The sequence below is a fragment of the Hemitrygon akajei genome, chromosome 3 (assembly GCF_048418815.1).
Source record: "Hemitrygon akajei chromosome 3, sHemAka1.3, whole genome shotgun sequence".
NCBI classification, from domain to species: domain Eukaryota; kingdom Metazoa; phylum Chordata; class Chondrichthyes; order Myliobatiformes; family Dasyatidae; genus Hemitrygon; species Hemitrygon akajei.
This window is the reverse complement of record NC_133126.1, coordinates 91,618,364-91,638,130: the sequence shown is the minus strand read 5'-3', so window position 1 is coordinate 91,638,130 and position 19,767 is coordinate 91,618,364. Positions and strand designations below refer to the sequence as shown.

Genomic DNA, 19,767 nt, shown 5'->3' with positions numbered 1-19,767 from the left:
TTGTTGTAATGTAAAAGTTGCTAGAGAATTTGCAAGTGGGAAGAAATGGAGTGATATTTGGAAACTTGACTTTTTAAAGCATCATTTGGAAGCAAATCACATATGGACGGTATGAAAAAGCTCTGGTGAGAAAATCCTTCATTACCCTCTACAGACCTGCTTATTTATGTTTTGTAAGCGTGCAGATGAACAAGAGCAAAAATGATCAAACCCAGATGAGGTCAAAGTTCTTATTAATGGCCATGAAATGACTAAGCAACTTAAATATGTTCATTATCTTGTTCAACTTTATGTGTCTTATGTAATTAAGCTGCAAAATCTGTGCTGTATGCAATAATTTCCAAATAAAATACTGATCGGGATATATTGTCAACTAGTTTTGTTTGACCATTTCAAACACCTTTAGTGACATGTGAAAACTATTACATGCTGCCATATAGTTTGAGAAATAAGACTTATTGATGTGTGTTATTTTATTTCTTTTAAACAATGAGTAACAAACTGGACTTGGTTGTTTATTGTTCTTAGAATAGCTTCAGATCGACTTACACTTAAACATTCAGTGCTTGCACGTTGTTGTTACTGGGCAAAAGTTGTACAGCATACAATTTTTGCACACGCTGGTCATTACAAATTAGAGAGAACATTGCTGGAGGCACACGAGATTAAGAATGCTGGAATCTAGAACAACAAGCAAGATGCTGAAGGAACTCAGCAGTTCAGGCAGTATCTGTAGAGGAAAATGGATAACCAATCTCTCCTGTTGAGACCCTTCATCAATATGGATGAAGGGTTTTGACCCAAGAAAGGTCAACTGTCCATATCCTTTTACAGAGGCTGCCTGACCCACTGAGAACCTTCAGCATCTTGTTTATTGCTTAAAGACCACACCCTGTTTTCTTAACACCATCCCCATTTGATTTCTATATTCTTTCATTATTTCTTTCCGCACAAAGATGATGTCTGTTTTTAACTGAAGTTTGTCACCACCTTAAAATCAACAGTTTTTAATCATGAAAATTCTGTGTGGAAAGGATATTTTGTGAAACAAAATGCAGTTTGGAAGGATAAACTCAACTTGTTTGCACTCCTTTCATTTAGTTTGTTGTGCTCTGTAGAAACACCAATGTGATCACATGCTCAGCTGTTGTTGCTTACCACTTGTGTGCTGTTTCAGCCCATTGTCTTTTTGCTGTTTTATTGAGTACAACTGGTAGAGATGAGAATTACATGTTTTAGGCCAACATGTTTTTCTCCAGGCACCCACTGCAGTCATATTTATTACCAGCAATTTGCAACAGAGAAAGCAACATCATTATCAGTTTGATGACAGTAAATATTGAGAAAATTTTATTCTGTACATTGTAAACCACTTTTACTAGCAAGTTAAGGTGATGCATGGGAAGGAAGCTCTGATTTGAGTTCAGAGCAGAGCAGGCGAATTCAATAATGATCCAGACAAAGTGGAGAGGGGATGTGAGAGAGGCTAGGAGCAACAGTGTGTGAAATAAAAGTGGATTCAGTACCACTACGTATTAATAAGGCTGGGCTTTCAATATTCTGTTTATCTTTTTCTTTCTTTGGGCAGAAATCCTTGTTGCTTGTGTAATTCCCTTGTACTGTTCCAAAGCCACTAAATAATCCCAGACTAGTTTGTCATGGGAAACATTGTCTTGTGACAGTAAACATATTCTGGTAGGTTGGTAGTTAAAATTTGCGACTTCCAGCATTCATTAGCAATCTCAACCTGGACAAAATGGGCTAGCATTCAGCTAATGGTACCACAGTCCTGTGTGGGATTTGGGATCTAACTGGTCAGTGTGCCTCCACTCTGCCCTGCACAGTGCAGTAACTGAATAGGCCATCAGAGCAATGCTATACTTGCACAAGCAAAAGCAAACATCATCCGGCCAAAGTGAAGGTTGGAAACTGTTCAGACCACGTTCTGAAGAGGTGTGGCACTATTAAACCTTGTAAAAATGTTAATGTTGTTCTCTGTTACTCAGTAGTAGCTATCAGGTCAGATTGCAGTAGTTTGACAGCTGGTTTGTGCAAATGCTTGTTGGGACATCAGAGTTAGGTGAAGTGAGGATGTGGTACAGTGAACACTGGGGCTGGGTCACAAACTACAGGCCCAGCAGACCGGCGTTCACACTGTCTTTATCCGAGTAGAAGGTTGCTACAAGCTGGGTCTGAACTGAATGAGAAGTTGCAGTGCTATCACGCTGCCGTAATTTGTGCTTTAAAAGGTTTTGAAAGACAATGTAAAAGCAAAAAAAGATATGCAGCTGTTGGAAATATGAAGTGAAAATAAAACTTCTGAGCAGAAGTGGAGAAAAAAAAAATGACGTTTCCTCCTAAAGCAGACTAAAATCGGCCATTTACTGACAGTGAAGTTGTCACTCTCATCATGTGTGGAGGGTTCTAAATGACTCTTAACACATAGTAACCCTTACCAAATGTTCCTGAATGACTCCTGACACATATTAACGCTTACCAAAGGATTCTGAATGGCGCCTGATACATATTAACCCTTACCAAATGGATCTGAATGATTCCTGACACATACTAACGCTTACCAAAGGATTCTGAATGGCGCCTGATACATATTAACCCTTACCAAATGGATGAATGACTCCTGACACATATTAACCCTTACCAAAGGATTCTGAATGGCTCCTGACACATATTAACCCTTACCAAAGGATTCTGAATGGCGCCTGATACATATTAACCCTTACCAAAGGATTCTGAATGGCTCCTGACACATATTAACCCTTACCAAATGGATCTGAATGACTCCTGACACATATTAACCCTTACCAAATGGACCTGAATGACTCCTGACACATATTAACCCTTACCAAAGGATTCTGAATCATGCCTGACACATATCAACCCTAACCAAAGGGTGCCTTCTGCCTTGGATTTTCTGCCAGCCAGCTGACAATGTAGATATCCTGGTGATCTACATTGCACACTGATGATACCATCAGGCCACACTTTTGTGGGTGTCTGCTTGGTGGCCTGAGTTTGACTTAACAAAATGAGAAAGGCTGGGATGTTGGAGCTTGGAGCTTATTTTGTTTTAATTCACCCACCCACCCTAACTCTCCACACAACATTTTCATTGGGTTAAGTGGTGCGGTGGGAATAAAAGAGTTAAAACTGAGGCTAGAAATCAATGTCAGTATGACAGCCAAAATGTGAGTTGCACTATCCGGTGTTGGATCACTTTAGTGCCCTGGAATCTGCCACCACCTGAAGTTTAATCTTGGTGCTGGTGTGAAGCCAGTTAAACAGATAAAGGGACTCAAATGCATTCTGACGGGGAGTGGATGGGGGCTTGTGTGGATCAAACATAGTAGCATGGATCGATTGAACTGAAGGACCCGTTTGGTACTATAAAACTGTAATACACTATCCAGTGAAATCAGGGAAAGGATCTCGTGTAATAACACAAGATTATAGGATCTTGCTGAATTGTAATGAGCTTGGAGACTGAAGGCTATGATTACTGGCAGAAATGGTTAGAGATAAATCCAGGTAGGAATTTGCATAGGGTAGTTGCAGGTAGGAGGAGAATCTTTTATTTATTGTGTACCAAATAGTTAATTGCCCTTGACATTAAGACAGCATTTGATTGAATATGACACTTCCAGTAAGCTGGCGGTGCCCTCAGATGCAGCAGTCTCTATGGGACCATCCGAAAGTGTTATTGTCTTATTTAATGTTTTTTTTAAAATCATTGCAAGAGCATGCTGGACATTAAAAACTTAAATTGCTGCAGTTTACCCCATCAGCAAGTTGCTTGTTGGTGGAGGAACTGAAGGAGCTGGACTTGGTGCAGACTGAGATGCTGCCTGTGACAGAGAGCTGTTGGTGAGCAATCGAACATTGGGCATCAGTGGTGTGGAATGCTGAAAGACACGCTCTCTCCTTGCTGTTGCCATCAGGAAGGAGGTACAGGAGCCTGGGGGCTCTCACCATCAGGTTCAGGAGCAGTTATTACCCCTCAACCATCAGGCTCTTGAATCAGTGAGATAACTTCATTCACCCCATCAATGAGCTTTTCTCACAACCACTGGACTCAGTTTCAAGGACTCTTCATCTCATGTTCTCTATATTTATTGCTTGCTTGCTTGCTTATTTATCTATTTATTTGCCTATCTATCTATTAATTATTGTTATCATTTTTCTCTTTCTTTTTGTATATGCAGTTTGTTGTCTTCTGCTCACTGGTTGTCCTTCCTCTTGGGTGTGGTCTTTCATTGATTCAGTTATGGTTGTTGGATTTATTGAGTATGCCCACAGGAAAATAAATCTCATGATTGGATATGGTGACATATATGTATGTACTTTGATAATAGATTTACTTTGAACTTTGGTTTACAGTACTGGCAAATGGTGGTGAGCTTTGTGGCCTCAGTTTTAATGAGGACTGGGTCTTAAGCTGCAGTGTGGCTTGTTTGCAGCCACCCGGGAGAGGCGTTGGAGTTGGGTGCTCCACCAAAGTGACAGGAGCAGTGTGGCATGGTGTCCATGCTGGAGTTGTTCCTGTCCCCAGTGTTCACTCAGCAGAAGACAAGCTATATTGTGTTCGACTGCAGTCTGCATGGACTCAGGGACTTGGACTACGTTATTTTTGTGTAACTGTATTTTACTGCTATCTTATATGTGCATCCTATACTATATATCTGCTTGCTATCTTACATATGCAATAAGTGCCTGGGCTGTGTGTAACTGTTGGTACTGTGTTTTGCACCTTGGCCTCAGAGGAATGCTGTTTTGTTTGACTGTATTCATGGGTATTCATGTATGGTAGAATGACGATTAAACTTAAACTTGAGCTTGATAAGTTTTCACATTGTGGTTCCATGGACAGTGCAATTAATGGCAACAGGTTGAGTAAAAGCAGTGACTATAAGCAGGATGACTGTAGGTAAACTAACAATTCAGGTGCCAGTACAGATGGGAGAATGTGTGTACTATATAAGTATATGCAAGAGGACGAATGTATATGTAAATCCCTACACATACTGCAGGAGAGACCATGTACAAAGCAAGAACAGGCAAAAGGGTGGGCATAAAGTGAAGAGCATGAAGGACAACAGTTTACTATATAATTAATTGCCCTTGATATTAATGGTATTCAGGAGGTTTGGCTAAACTGAAGTCTTTCGGAATTAGAGGCAAGTCCTCTGCTGATTGGAATTGTTATCCATTACAAAGAAAGATGGCTGGCAGTCAGTCATCTCAACCACAGGCATCTTTGATGGTTAGTCTTCTAGGTCAACCATCTACAGCTGCTTCTTCAATGACTCCTTCAGTGGTAAGGTCAAAAGCAGGCATGTTTGCTGGCGATTCGCAGATGTTCAGCACCATTTGTGACTCCTCAGATTTTGAAGCAGTTTACTGAATGCAGTAAGATGGAGAATTTCTCGGCCTGGGCTGATGGTTGGCGTGAATGTTACTTGCCACACAAATGTCAGGCATTGACAATATTCAACAACAGAAAATCCAGCTATCACTCCCTGACTTTTGATGGCATTACCACCACTGAATCTCCCACTATCTGTATCAAGATGGCACCGAGCTGCGATCTCCGTTGAGTGTTTTTAGTATTTTTTGGGGTCTATGGAGATGGTTTTGAGGTCAAAGAATGGAGGTAGGGGTCAAATTAGGGTTTTATGGAGAGGGCTGTAGGGGAATTAGAGGACAGGCTGGAGGCCTAAGTCTCCACTCAGTGCTCGAGGTCAGTGATATATACTTGGGACACCCGTGGGTGAGGCCTGGATGTTGGGACGATAGCCCTGTGTGGACAAAGGCTGGTGGCTCCCCCAGGGTCAGTCAGTTGTTGGCAGGTTCTGGAGTTGGATGCCCATGAAGGCAGGAGGAAAGGGGTCCAATGACTCCCTGGGTTCGCAGATCAGTGAGACTTGAGTTCAAGGCCTAGTGTTCGGGTCCTGCCATTGGCAAATCCACAGTTCAAGGCCTGGTGTTCGGTGATGGGTGGGTACTGGTGTCGATGCTGAAGATAAAGGTCTAGGAGAAGAATTGGAAGTCCAAAGGTCAAGGCCCGTTGACCAGACCCCCGGGTCAGTGAATCTCTGTGAGTCCACTGAGGTGCCCAAAGGCTGAATGTATGCGTAACTGAGTCTGAGTCTGCAGACCGAAGAGAACTGTATGTGAGAGTGTGGAAGGGAGGAATGGAGCTTGCTTTGTTGCTTGTTATCTTATGTTGTATTCTGTGTTTCTCTACAAAGCATCGTGGGCATGTTATTGTGATGAAGAGACTTGCGAGTTGCCCCTAGCACATCATGTCTCTGGTTGTTAACACAAATATACATTTGTTTGTTCCGATCTACGTGTGATAAATAAACCTGAATCTTGAATTCTTGGGATTACCATTGATTGGAAACTGAACTGGAGTTGTCTTATACACAGTGTGGCTAAAAGAGCAGTTCAGAGGCTAGGAAACTCACGTCCTAACTCCCCAAAGCACATTCACCATCTACAAGATTTAAGGCAGGAATGTGATGGAAAACTCTCACTTGTCTGCTTTCACTCTCACTCTCACTGAGTGCATCTTTAACACTCAGGAATCTTGACACCACGCAGGACACAGCAGCCTGCTCACTTGGCACCCCATTCACACCCATTGATCCATTGCACCATTCCACCAGCAATGCAGAGAGGCAGCAATTTGCACCAGCTCTTGGACACACCACAACAACTCACCAACAACTTCCAAGCACGTTACATCCACCAGCATGAAGGAGAAGGATAGCAAAAGTATGAGACACCTCCTCCTGGAAGTTGCCCTCGCAGGCCACTTACAATTGATTTGGAAATATATCACTGATTTGGAAATTCTCACTGGGTCAAAATCCTGGAACTCTCCCTCACAACATTGTGGGTGTATGCAGACCTCAAGGACAGCAGCAATTCATGAAGGAAACTCAGCACCACCTTCTCAAGGGCAATGGAATGCTGGTTCATTCTGTGAAGCCCACATCCCTGAATGAATTTAAAAAAGTATATGCATGGAGACTGGTATGTGATGCAATTGCAGGCTGCAGAGGAGCCAGAGTTGACAGGATTGTTGTGCTAGAATAATCGGTGGGGAGGCAGGATGTGCTAGAACAGGCAGTAGAACTGTGTGGTGCTAGAACAGATAGGAGGAATTGGTACAGTGCCAGAGCAGACAGGAGTGATGGGCTACACAAGCAGAAAGAGAGGCATCAGGTGCTAGAGCAGACAGGGTTTTGATGTGCTGTAATGAACAGGGGTGAGGGAAGATTCAAGACTGTTTAATGTCATTTTACTGTACACAAGTGTAAAGGGGAACAAAATAATTGTTCTTCTGGATCCAATGCAGCGCAAAAAGCCATAAAGAACACAATAATTAAAAAATAGATATGTAAGCTAGCTTATATACTACACATAGATTGATTGTATGCCCATAAAGTGAATACTAGGCTGTATATTAGGTGACTGACAGGAAATAATAAAGTAGTGATAGTTGGCGTTGTGGCCTCATGCTCTTCCTCCTCCACTCTGTAGGCTGTCTGATCATTGTTGGTGATGAGCCCTACCACTGTTGCGTCATTGGCGAACTTGTCAGTAAGCATTTTGGTGAGTGTCCAATGTGGCAGGAATGGATTTTTGATAAGTGCCATTATCTGCCGTTCAAAGCACTTCATGGTGATTGGTGTCAGTGCTAGAACTGGTAGGAGGTGGGTGAGCTGCTAGAACAGGTAGAGGGAGGGGTGTGTGGTGTTCCAGTAAGAAGGATCTTCATTTACTCGTGTGTGCATCCTTACCAAGTGAGTTTATCAATTTATCTTACACTCTGTGCATTTTTGAATGGTGATGGAGAATATTTCCTGTATGGACCTGATAGCAGACTTGTAAACAGTGTATAATCAGTGAATACTATGTCCCACTGTTGAATAGGTATTGTACTTAATTACTAAATTTCATCATGTATGTCATTTACAGAGCTCAGAATGAAAAACAACCTCTAGGGTACATGAAGTTACTGGAGGGCAGAGTATGAGCAATGTTATATCAAATGCAATCAATGGTAACAGCTTGTGTTCTGCCAAGTGAACACCGAGATGGGGTCAGAGGGCAGCACCGTCTCCAGCATAGAGCCTGCGCCACACTGCAGTGCAAACAGGTGACACTGCAGTTTGAGGCCTAGTCCTTGCTATGACCAAGGCCTCACAGGTCCCCTGCCATTTGCCAATAAACCAGTGAATTGGACGCAGCATTCCACACCATGTATGTCCAACATTTCTTGCAATAGCAAGAAAAATGACGAAGACAATGACTTGCTGTTTGACGGCACACCTCTTTCATGCACTGATGCTTCTGTATCACGGGCAGCACCGTGGTCTGCACCAACCAGCTCTTTCAGTTTCTAAACCAACAAGCAACTCACCGATGGGGTAGACCTGCAGTACTATAAATTCTTAATGCAATCATAATAAATTCATTTTAAAAAGACAATAACACCTTTGGTTGACCCTGTAGAAGCCGCCACCTTACCAGAAGTTATTACCCTCCTTGAACCAGCACGGATAACTTAATTCACCACTACTCAGTAGTGTCTGCAGCTCACAGACTCACTTTCAAGGACTTTTTTCCAGTTTTTTTTGTCTTCTTTTGCCATTGTTGTTTGCCAGTCTCTGTTTATATAGCTGCTTGTAAAATTCTATTACGTTTTTTCCCTAGAAGTTCCTGCAAGAAAATAAACCTCAAGGTAGTACAGGTAATATATTTGTACTTTGATAATAAATTTACTGCAAACTTGAATTTTCTTTCCAGAGACTGGAATAGGCGTTTTTTTTATAATCCTCCAGTGCACAACTGAAGGATTGTTGCACTTTTGCTGATGCTATCTTTTCTATGTGAGGCTCATTTGAAACCCGTCTCTCTCCTTAGGCTGAACTTGAAAGATCCTATGGCACTATTCAATGAATAGCATGGCTGTCTACCTCAGGCCTCCTGACCAGAATTTAGCACTGAAAAATCCTGGTTACTGTTTGTGGTAGCTTGCTGTGCATAAATTGGCTGCTGCATTTACTACAATGCAACCGTGAAAATGCTTCAGATATACAGTACTTAACATGAGTTATGAAAGGCAAATTCTTTCTCTTGCCTTGTTCTACCCTGTTCTACAGGTTTGCTGAGGAGTACTTGATATAGGTATTGCAGCTTCACTGTCGATTAGGTTCACCACCACAAAGCATCAGCAATAAATGAAGTTTGCTTTGTCATTTTCTGCTAAATTACTTACTGTGCTTTGCTCTTGCTTGCAGGTTGCGGGGTTAGCCCTGACGGAGAAACAGGCTATGCGACTGCAGCCTTGGGAAACACGTGGAGCCACAGTGTCAACACCAGGCTTATTATGCAGTATCTGGACTACCACAGCAGGCAGGTGAGATTCTCAGGGGCTGCAAGCCAGAGCAGCGGCAGAGAAAACAAAGCCTCCATCTCAATATGTGGGTTGCCACACGAGGTTAAAGATCTTGACCACAGGGGTGGTGTGCAGAGCTCCAATGAGTAAGTGCGAAGAGAAGCTGTTGATAATAGTTTGCAAAAAGCTGTAAAAGCTAGTTGCTTCTCAATCAGCCCAAGTTACTGTTTATCCACTTCCTTTGTAACACACAGCAGCAGCACATTAATCAGGTATGTGTGCTGCAGGTTTCTGACTGACCATTCTCTCCTCTGTCTCAAAGACTGTGCATGTCAGAATAACACAAACATACTGCATGTTCTCAGTTTTAGAATGACCGGCATAAAACGGGAGGAGGAGGCCTAGCCTACTGGGCAGCATAGTGCACAGCTCCTAGACCTGCTGCCTCACAACACCACAGACTTGAGTTCAATCCTGACCTTTGGTGCTGAATGGAATTTCCATGTTCTCCTTGCGACCACAAAGGTTTCCTCCCTCATCCACAGACCTACATGTTGATAGGTAAATTAACTACTGTAAATTGCCCCTGCATTGTAGGTGAGTGGTAGAATCTGGTAATAATGTAGGGAGGATGAAAAATGGGAATAATATTGGATTAATGTAAATGAGTAGGCACAGTTGATGGGCCAAAAGGACTGTTTCTGTGCAGTGTCTTTCTGTGATTATTTTCCCCCTGCAAGCTCTAACTGTACAATATTCTCATTCAAGTTATTTGTAAAAAATGATAGGTCAGACATGAAACATAGTTTTGGTTGCCCTGTTAAAGCATAGATGTCATTAAGCATTTGGGCAGACACATGGATAGAGGGATATGGGCCAAAAGCAGTCAAATTGACTAGTTTAGATGGGCATCTATGTTGACATGGACAAGTTGGGCCAAGGGCCTTTCGCCCTGCTGTATGGTTCCATGACACCATGCACTATGAGTCTGCAGTCTATGGATTTGAGCCCTATATCCAACTGAACAAGATGGCGCTGGTGAACCACGATGACCTATTGCAAGCTGCTTACACAACTTCTAAATAGACCTCTCTTGAATTACTCTCACTACAATCTGCAGCATGTAATTTACCTCTAGGCAACATACTTTTGTACTGTCTCAGTGAACTAGCAATTTCTCTCCGCGGGCTTAACTCTCAAGCATACAGGTATGGCACCTTTAAGCGGCTGGGAGAAGCAACAGACTCCAAGCCAGACTAAAACACCAATTGATGCAAGGTCCTCTATCCACTATCTTTTTTGCAAAGGTACAAGCGATGGAGAAAAAGATTGAGGTTCTAAGAGCAAGATTACTGTAGTGGAGGGAAATGAGGAATTGATGTATTCTCTGTTTCATGGAGACAGGCTCAATCTGGACACACCGGTTAGGTCAGTAGGACCTGGAGGCTTCTCAGTACATAGGATGGACCAAACTGCTAATTCGGAGAGAGGAAAAAGTGGGGATCTGTCTTACATGATAAACTCATTGAGTCACTCGGATGTGGTGGTTTTGTCACATGCTTGTTCTCCTGACCTGGAACATGTAATGATCAAGTACCGACCATTCTACTTACCAAGAGAGTGTGTTTCTGACCGCAGTTTGCCTATCACCAAAAGCCAACATTGATCAGGCATTCGAGATATTGAATGCTGCTATCATCAAACAAGAAACAGTCCACCCTGACACATTTCAAGTCATAGCCGGGGACTTCAACCAGGCTTGTTTGAAGAAATCCCTGGCCATTTACCATCAGCATATAACCTGTAGCACCAGAGGTCCCAACACACTTGGCCACTGCTATACTACAATAAGGAGTGCCTAGCATTCCATGCCTTGACTGCTCTTCAGGAAATCTGATCACTTGGCTGTCTTTCCTATATACCAGCAGAGGCTAAAGGACAAGGCTCCAGAGATAAGGACAACAAAGTGATGGTCATGGAAGGCAGAGGAACGGCTACGGGCTTGTTTTCAGTCAGTGGTCTGGGCCGCATTCAAGGTCTCATCAGAGGATCTGAATGAATACACCACAGTTGTCATGGATTTTATGAAAACAATCTTAGATGATCGTGTACCCACAAAATCATTCAGAGTCTTCCCTAACCAGAAACCTGGATGAACCATGAGATCCACAATCTGCTGAGGTTCAGATACAATCTCCAGAAAACCATCTCACTATGTTGTGGCAATTCTGGCCCAGACTTGAATAACTGAAGATGCTTGACAACTGTGGTAGGGCTTGAATGCTATTACCTCTTACAAAGTGAAACCAAGGTGACATAGGTGACAACAAGGCTTCGCTTCCAGTTGAGCTCAATGTATTCTGTCTCACCTTGACTGTCAAAGCATGGAGGAACCATTACAAACTCCCACATCCCCCAATGACCCTGTAATTTCAGACTCCGTGGCCGATGCGAAAGCAGCCTTCAGTAGGATGAACACACGGAACGCATCTGGCCCAGACGGAGTACCTGGCTGAGTGCTAAAAGCCTGTGCTGATCAACTGGCTGGAGTGCTCACTGACATCTTTAGTGTCCTGTTTCCATACTCTGAGGTACCCACCCACTTCAATTCTACAGGTGTCTAAGAAGAACATGGTAACCTGCCTCAGTAATTATTGTCTGGTAGCATTTACATCCAATGTGATGAAGCGCTTTGAGAGGTTGGTGATGAAACATATCAACTCCTGCCTGAGAAATGTCTTAGATCTGCTCCAATTTGTCTACCAGCACAGCAGGTCCATGGCAGATACCACTTTATTGGCTCTTCACTCAATCTTGAAACATCTGGACAGCAAAGGTGCATAAATCAGGCAGTCTGTGTACTTAGCCCCCTGCTCTTCTCACTTTATACTTATGACTATGTGGCTAAGCACAGCACCAATGTCATATTTAAGTTTGCTGACAACACCACTGTCGTTGGATGAATCAAAGGTGGTAATGAATTAGAATAGAGGAGAAAGATTGAAAAACTGGCTGAGTGGTGCCACAACAACTTCTTACTCAATGTCAGCAAGACCAAGGAGTTGATTATTTACTTCAGGAGGAGGAAAATGGAAGCCCATGAGCCAGGACTCTTCAGGGGAATCAGAGGTGGAGAGGGTCAGCAACTTTAAATTTCTTGGTATTATCATTTTGGAGGACCTGTCTTGGGCCCAGCACGTAACTGCAATTACGAAGAAAATACGTCAGTGCCTCTACTCCCTTAGAAGTTTGCCAAGATTTGGCATGACCTCTAAAATTTCGACAAAATCTATAGATGTGATGTGGAGAGCATATGGAGTGGTTGCATCATGGCTTAGTATAACCCTATGACACCTATGCTCTTGAACTGAAAATCCTACAAAAAACAGGGGATACGGCCCTCCTCACTACTGAGAAATCTTGGAGAGCTGTTGTAGTAAAGCAACATCCATCATCAAGGACCCCCGCCATCCAGACTGTGCTCTCTTCTCACTGTGCCATCAGAAGAATGTGCAGAAGTATCAGGACCTACACCACCAGGTTCAGGAATAACTATTGCCCCTCAACCATCTAGCTCTTGAACCAAAAGGGATAACTTCACACAAATTCACTTGCCCAGTCACTGAACTGTTCCCGCAACCTATAGACTCACTTTCAAGGATTCTTCATCTCATGTTTTCAATATTTATTGCTTATTCATTTATTATTATTTTTTCTTTTTTTTCTCTTTTGCATTTGCACATTTTGTTGTCTTTTACATGTTGGTTATTTGTCTTGTTGGGTGTGATCTTTGGTTCTATTGTGCTTCTTGGATTTACTGTGTGTGCCTGCAAGAAAACAGATCTCAGGGTTGTATATAGCAACATATTTGTACTTTGATAATAAATTAACTTTGAAATTTTGAGTATATTGAAGGCCGAAATTCTGTTTCAGTACTGTAGGAGCTCTGTCCTTCCTTTCTGGAGGTGTACTTTGAAGATAGGGAAGGGAAGTCAGGTCACCATTTACTCCTTACCAGCATTCATGAAACACTTCATCTAATTCATTCCCATTTGTCAGTCCTTTGTTGAGAGTCACAGATTCTATGTTACAATAGTGACTGCACAATAAAATGTGGTTAACGCAATGCTGTTACAGCTCTGGGCATCGGAGTGCGGGGTTCAATTCCAGCACGTCTCTAAGGAGTTTGTTTGTTCACCCCATTGATGTGTGGATTTCCTCTGGATGCTCTGGTTTTCTCCCACATTCCAAAGATGTACCAGTTAATGTGCTAATTAGTCATTGTAAATTGTCCTGTGATTAGGTTAGGGTTAAATAGCTGGGTTGCTGAGTGGTGCAGCTTGTTGGGCTAGAAGGGCCTGTTCTGTGCTGTATTTCTAAATAAATAAAAACTAAAAAACACCTTGTAGTGGCTTAAGGTTGTAGTAGGAATACTTAGGTGTGTGGTTTCCATTCCTTCCATTCCATTCCTTCAAAATAGTATGTAAAATCAATTGATGGTCACAAGGAATTGGCTGAATTGTCTCTTGGCTCATTCTAACATTGTTTAACATCTTTACTGCAATATTTACCTAACAATTCTTTAGCTTTGTCTGATGTAAATTGTGGCTCATTTTCTACCAATCTTGCCTCTGGGTCAGATGGGCAGGAGTTCAAAAACTGCTCCAAAAAAACCCGACCACAGACTCAGCTGAAGATCCAGTACAGGGCTGAGGCACTGTTAGAGGAAAGGCATTAAACTGAGTCACTGAGAAAAAGAATGGAGTAGATCAGCAGAGGAGAGGAGCAGAAATGTTCTCTCAAGCTCAGTTTATTTATCACCATTATTATGCTGCGGACTGCTGGACATGCCCCACGGCCCTGCCATTGGCAGAAAGGAGCATAGTTTGCTTCTAACTACCATATTACCTCATGTGGCCTCACGCCCTGTTTCCTACCCATCTCTCCCTCGCTTTCTACCCTGCTGAAAACTAACTTGTTTTCTCTCTTTCCCATTTTATCAAAGGATCTTGTACATGAAACTTTAGCTCTGTTTCTCTGCCCACAGATGCTGCCTGACATGCTGAATCTTTCCCAAAATTCCCTGTTTATATTGGATTTTTCTCTAGCGTTTTGGCTGTAGGGAACCCCTAGAGCAATGCTTCGAATTGCTTTGAGTTTCAGAGCTGTTGGGAGTGTTAAATTGTCCACCACGTGTAGAGCTTGGGACTGCTGAGAGAGTTGCTTTAATAGACCAACTCCCATGCCTGTCAGTGGATGTGAGATCATCAACCTTCTACTTTGGCAGCAAACATTGCCTCCCAGATCCACATTTAGTTGTCTAGTCCTCAAGCAGATTGATGTTTCTGAACAGAGACTATGCTTTTCTCAACATATTGTTTATTTAAGTGAGGTGGAGGAGGTACTGCTGCATCTCTAAAATGAAGCAGAACTCAACTGGAAATACAATTATAAAAGCAGGTTCCATCACCAAAATCCCTTGAGTGAAGGAAAGTTTCAGGATATAAATAGTGTGTGAAACTAATCCCATTCTTGACAGCTCTGTGATCTGCAGGTACAATATAGATTTAAGATGAGAGGTGTGAGGTTTAGAGGAGCTCTGAGGGGAACTATTTCATACAGAGGGATAGGGTCTGAATGACTGAATTGTGCTACCTGAAGAGGTGATGGAGGGAGTTACTCTCATGACATTTAAGGAGCATCCAACCTTCCCCAGGTGGCTCTGAATGTCTTTCTTCTTATTGAAACATTGCTTCCTCTCTACCATAGTAGATGGAGCTCTAACCCACATTTTTTCTATTTCCTGCATATCTATTTTCATCCCCTCTCCGCTAGGACAGAGGTTCTCTGGTGTTCAACTTACACCCCATGGGCCATTAGCTTTGCAATATCTGCCTGTTACAATATTTTCCGGCTTCCCCTCTCCTTGACTTTCTGCATTTTGCAGTCACTCTGTGACTCTCTGGTCTGTCCTTTGTTACTACCCGCCTCTTCCCATCCCATGGCATTTTCCAAATGCATTTGGAGGAGATGTTCCAAATGTCCTCTTTTCTTCCCCACCAGCCAAGGACTCAACAGCTATTCCAAGAGAAGCAGCAATTCACTTGTACTATTTCCAATCTAGTCCAGCCAACCATATGATCATAAATCTTGCAATTCACTTGTCACCCAGCTAATCTTTGAAAACTCTTTGCCCAGGTTTGAAGAACCTTGTTTGTCCCAAAACATTGACTGGTTTCTCTTTCCACAGATGCTGTTTAACTGGCTGAGATCTTCCAGCATTTTTGATTTTCTTTAAAAATTCTATCAGGTTCTTGGGACTTTCCTGTTTTCAGGCCTATGAACTTATGTATCTCGTAGTTTTTCTTTAATGGTACTAATTTCTTTCACTTCATGTGCTCTGGACTCTTGAAGTTTTTGTGTCTTCTGTGAATATAATACAAATTGTTTGTCAAATTCATCTGTTATTTCTTTATTCCAGTTGTATTTTATTTCTATCCTCATCTATAAAGAATATTAAATTGCACACTTGTACTTGCACTTACACACAACTTACAGAAGCTTATGTTGACTGTCTAGTCTCATAAACATTTTTTTCTTCCCTAATCAATGTCTTCATCATCATCATCAGGTGCCATGCCCAGTTTGAGCTTTGACTGCCGTGGCCCACACACTCCTGTTACAGGTCAAGTGGATCAATTCATTGGTATTCATTTCCAGTTCTCTGGCTGCTGTCTCCATCATCATTTATCTTTGCCTTCCTCTTGCTTTCTTCCCTTCAATCTTTCCCTTAATTACCGTGCATTCTAACTCCTCTTTCCTAGTCACATGTCCAATGAAGTTACATTACCTTTTCATGATCTCATACATTATTTCTCTTTTTGTGCTTCCTCTGTTCATGACATCCTCGTTAGATATTCACTTCGTCCATGATATTTGCATTCTCTTCAAAAACCACATCTCTGCTGCTTCAATTCGTTTCCTCATGTTACTAGATATTGTCCAACATTCTGAATCATATGACATAACTGGATAAACGTAACATTTCAGTACTCTGAGGCGGGTTGTTATGCCTAGTTTAGTGTTGGTTAGTATATTCTTCATTTCGTAAAGGTGTCTTTTCCCATCCCTATTCTTCTTTTGATGTCCATGCCGCACCTGCCAACTGATGTCACCCAGCTTCCTGAGTAGCAAAAGTTCTGTACTTGTTTTATGTCTTCCCCATTTATTCTCAGCCTGCAGATAGGATTCTCCTTCTTTTTGGATATCACCATACATCCTGACTTTTTGCAGTTGATAGATAGATAGAATGTCTTAGTCATTCCTTAAAGTAATTCTAAAATAATTCCAATCTCTTGTCTTGCAATTCTGCCTGAAAACTTTATAAGTATTTTCATTAGATTTGATACTCCAATGGATGGACAACATCTTCCCACTTCTATGTAATGGCCACCTATTGCTTCCCAGCCTCTGTATCATAGCTTCCTTTCACTTCTGTTTAATGGTCATTCTCCCTCCTACATTTTCAGCCCTGATGCAGGGCCTTAACCCAAAATGTTGACCTTCCTTTTGCCTTTACAAATGCTTTTTCACCCATTGATTACTTCTAGCAGTTTTATCTTTTCCTCTGGATTTCAGCACCTGCTGCCTCTTTGGTCTCCTGGACCACTTGTGTTTTTATAAACAGATGTATTTTTGTTGCAAACAAAATCATATTTCTGGAAAAGATGGTCCTTGTCTTTCCACTTTTCCCAGTCTGCCGTTCATGCCTTTGGTTTCCTTTGTTTGGGTTGAAAGCCTGAGCACATGATTCTTTTCCTTGATCCCAATAATATTTTGCCAAAGCTTTGGCTTTGGGTAGGCCATTATTTAACCATAAACGACCACACCTTGATTGCAATGGATAGGTCACAAAATATTGGAGTTAACACTAATTTCTGAAACTTTTGATAAATTGCTGCATAATTTTTTGTGCAACAGGTTAAACCAATAAACTATGAGCAATTCTCAAACCACTGGAGGAGTTTAATGAATTAGCAGCATCTGTGAGGGGATATGGACATTTGATGTTTTGGGTCAAGTCCTTTCATTTGAACTGAAAGAAATAGGGAGTGGGCAGTAGAAAGAGGAGGAGGAAGGGGTGGAGCAAGAGCTGACAGGTGATAGGTGGATCCAGGTAACTGGGGGTGATAGAAGGGGAGACTGAGAATAGGGCTAGAAGTTGGGAGTTGATTGGTGGAGGTGACAAAGAGCTGAATATGATGGAATTTGATAGGAGAGGAAGGTGAAGCATGGGATAAAAAGAGGAGTGTGGGAGGGTAGAGGGAAACCAGTGTGATGAGTTGAAGCATAAGGGGCAGATGGAGAGAGTGCAATGGAAGGAGACATGGTGACATGGGCCAAGTGTTGCAGGTGTTGTTTTGTTGCATCTGTGGTCTCTTGTTGTTTCTAAACTACAGGCATTGCCAGGGTAGATTCCAAATATCTCCTCAATTTGTGTTCTCTGCCATAGAGTCATAGAGAGATACGGCTTGGAAACAGGAGCCTGGGCCCACTGAGTCTACACTGAATATCAGCTACCATTTACACTAATCCCCACATTCACGTCAATGCACTTAGCTTCCACCACATGCTGAAACACTGAAGCCAATCCACAGTGGCCAGTTAACCCAGCAACCTGCATATCTTTGGGATGTAGGAGGAAAGCAGAGCCCACAGAGGAAATACATGTGGTGACAGGGAGAACGTGTTAACTCTCCACAGAAGTACTGGAGGCCAGGATTGAACCCAGGTCACTGGATTTGTATGGTGGCAGCTCTATTATCTGCACCACTGTGCATCGTTGACTTCAACACCACTGGGTTAGTAGCATCCAGGCCTCACAACCCAGCCACTCATCTGTGAATGCTGTTGGAAAATGCAGATGCACTGGGGTTGACTATAATGTACTCCTCTAAGGATACCTTTGACATAGAGAATAAACAGTGTTTGTGATGCACAGCAGGACTTACAGTCTGGGAAAAGTGAGAATTTTATACAGGGCGCTAATTGTAACCTCAGAATGACTTATTGTCACTTTGTAGAGACAGAAATTCTTTTAAAATACAGTGGATTCCAATTAATTGGGACACACTCAGGACCAGTATATTTTGTTCCAATAACAGCTGTACCAATTAGCCAAAGTTTCATGGAAATAGTTAAAAACATATAGAACTATGTAAAAAAATTATGTAGTTAAAAGAAATACAGAACAATTAGAACACGACCAATACTAGTAGAGTAATGGCCACATGCAGGTGACTGACACTAGTTAGAAAATGTTCAGCAATAGTCTCCTGTCTCAATTAAGCAACATGGTGTCCCAAATAAATGAAGGAAATCCCAGCTATTTTATTGCTTTGTTTTTCTTCTTTATGACTTGTCCTGAATAAGTAGCTGCCCTGATTAACTGATAGCCCAATTAACCAGAATCTACTGTAGATTGTAATGTGAGAAATTCCACTGTTCCTGTGTACACAGCAAGCTCCCATAAACTACAACCTGTGCTTTAAATGATGTCAGTTAAGGGTTAAGTATTATTTACACGTGGGGTCTTCTTCACTCAGTTGGAGGCTTCAGTTTAATGTCCCATCCAAATGAAGGCACCTCATTCAGTACTCCTTCAGTACTGCACCAGTTTCAATTTCAGTCATCCTCCCTGTCTCTGGAGTTGGGCTAACTTTTGACCTTGATTTAGAAGCAAGAGTGGTACCACTGAACCACTGCTCACAGTAGGAACCAACATATCAGTAGATAATGGGCAGGTCTTTCAAAAGAAAGATTGCTTCCTTTAGTCATTTACTGGATCTCTGTTTATGATCTCTTGTGTTGTAGAGTTTAATAATGAATTTATTTGGCTCAGTGTGTTAAATATATATGTTTTAATGCTTTTTTTCTCAAATGCAGACAATAACATCTTATGATTTAAGTTTTTGTCTCATTATTTAAGTTTAACATCTTATGCTATGGGAGGTGAATTCTAGCTGATGTAGTGTTATAGCTGGAACTACTGAGCACAAATTCAGATTTCAGACTTTGAAATATTTGCATCTACATAATGAGATACCTTGGGGATGGGACCCAAGTCTAAGCACAAAATCCATGTAATCCCAGAATCAGAAAATCAGAATCAGTTTTAATATCATCGGCATATATTGTGAATGCTGTTAACTTTGCAGCAGCAGTACAATGCAATACATGATAAATATGGGGAAAAAACAGAATCACGTTAAGTATATATATATGTGTATATTAAATAGTTAAATTAAGATAAGAAGTGCAAAATAAAATAAAAAATGAAA

General features: G+C 41.8%; 1 protein-coding gene across 3 annotated transcripts in view; it reads left to right on the top strand.

Moving 5' to 3' along the window:
• rad51b (RAD51 paralog B) overlaps nt 1–19,767 on the top strand; it is a 547,632-nt gene that overhangs the window by 370,102 nt on the left and 157,763 nt on the right. For all 3 annotated transcript variants that reach the window (XM_073040333.1, XM_073040332.1, XM_073040334.1), the window contains exon 9: nt 9,330–9,448. In XM_073040333.1, the coding sequence (XP_072896434.1) occupies nt 9,330–9,448 (119 nt within the window). The remainder of the gene's footprint in view (nt 1–9,329; nt 9,449–19,767) is intronic.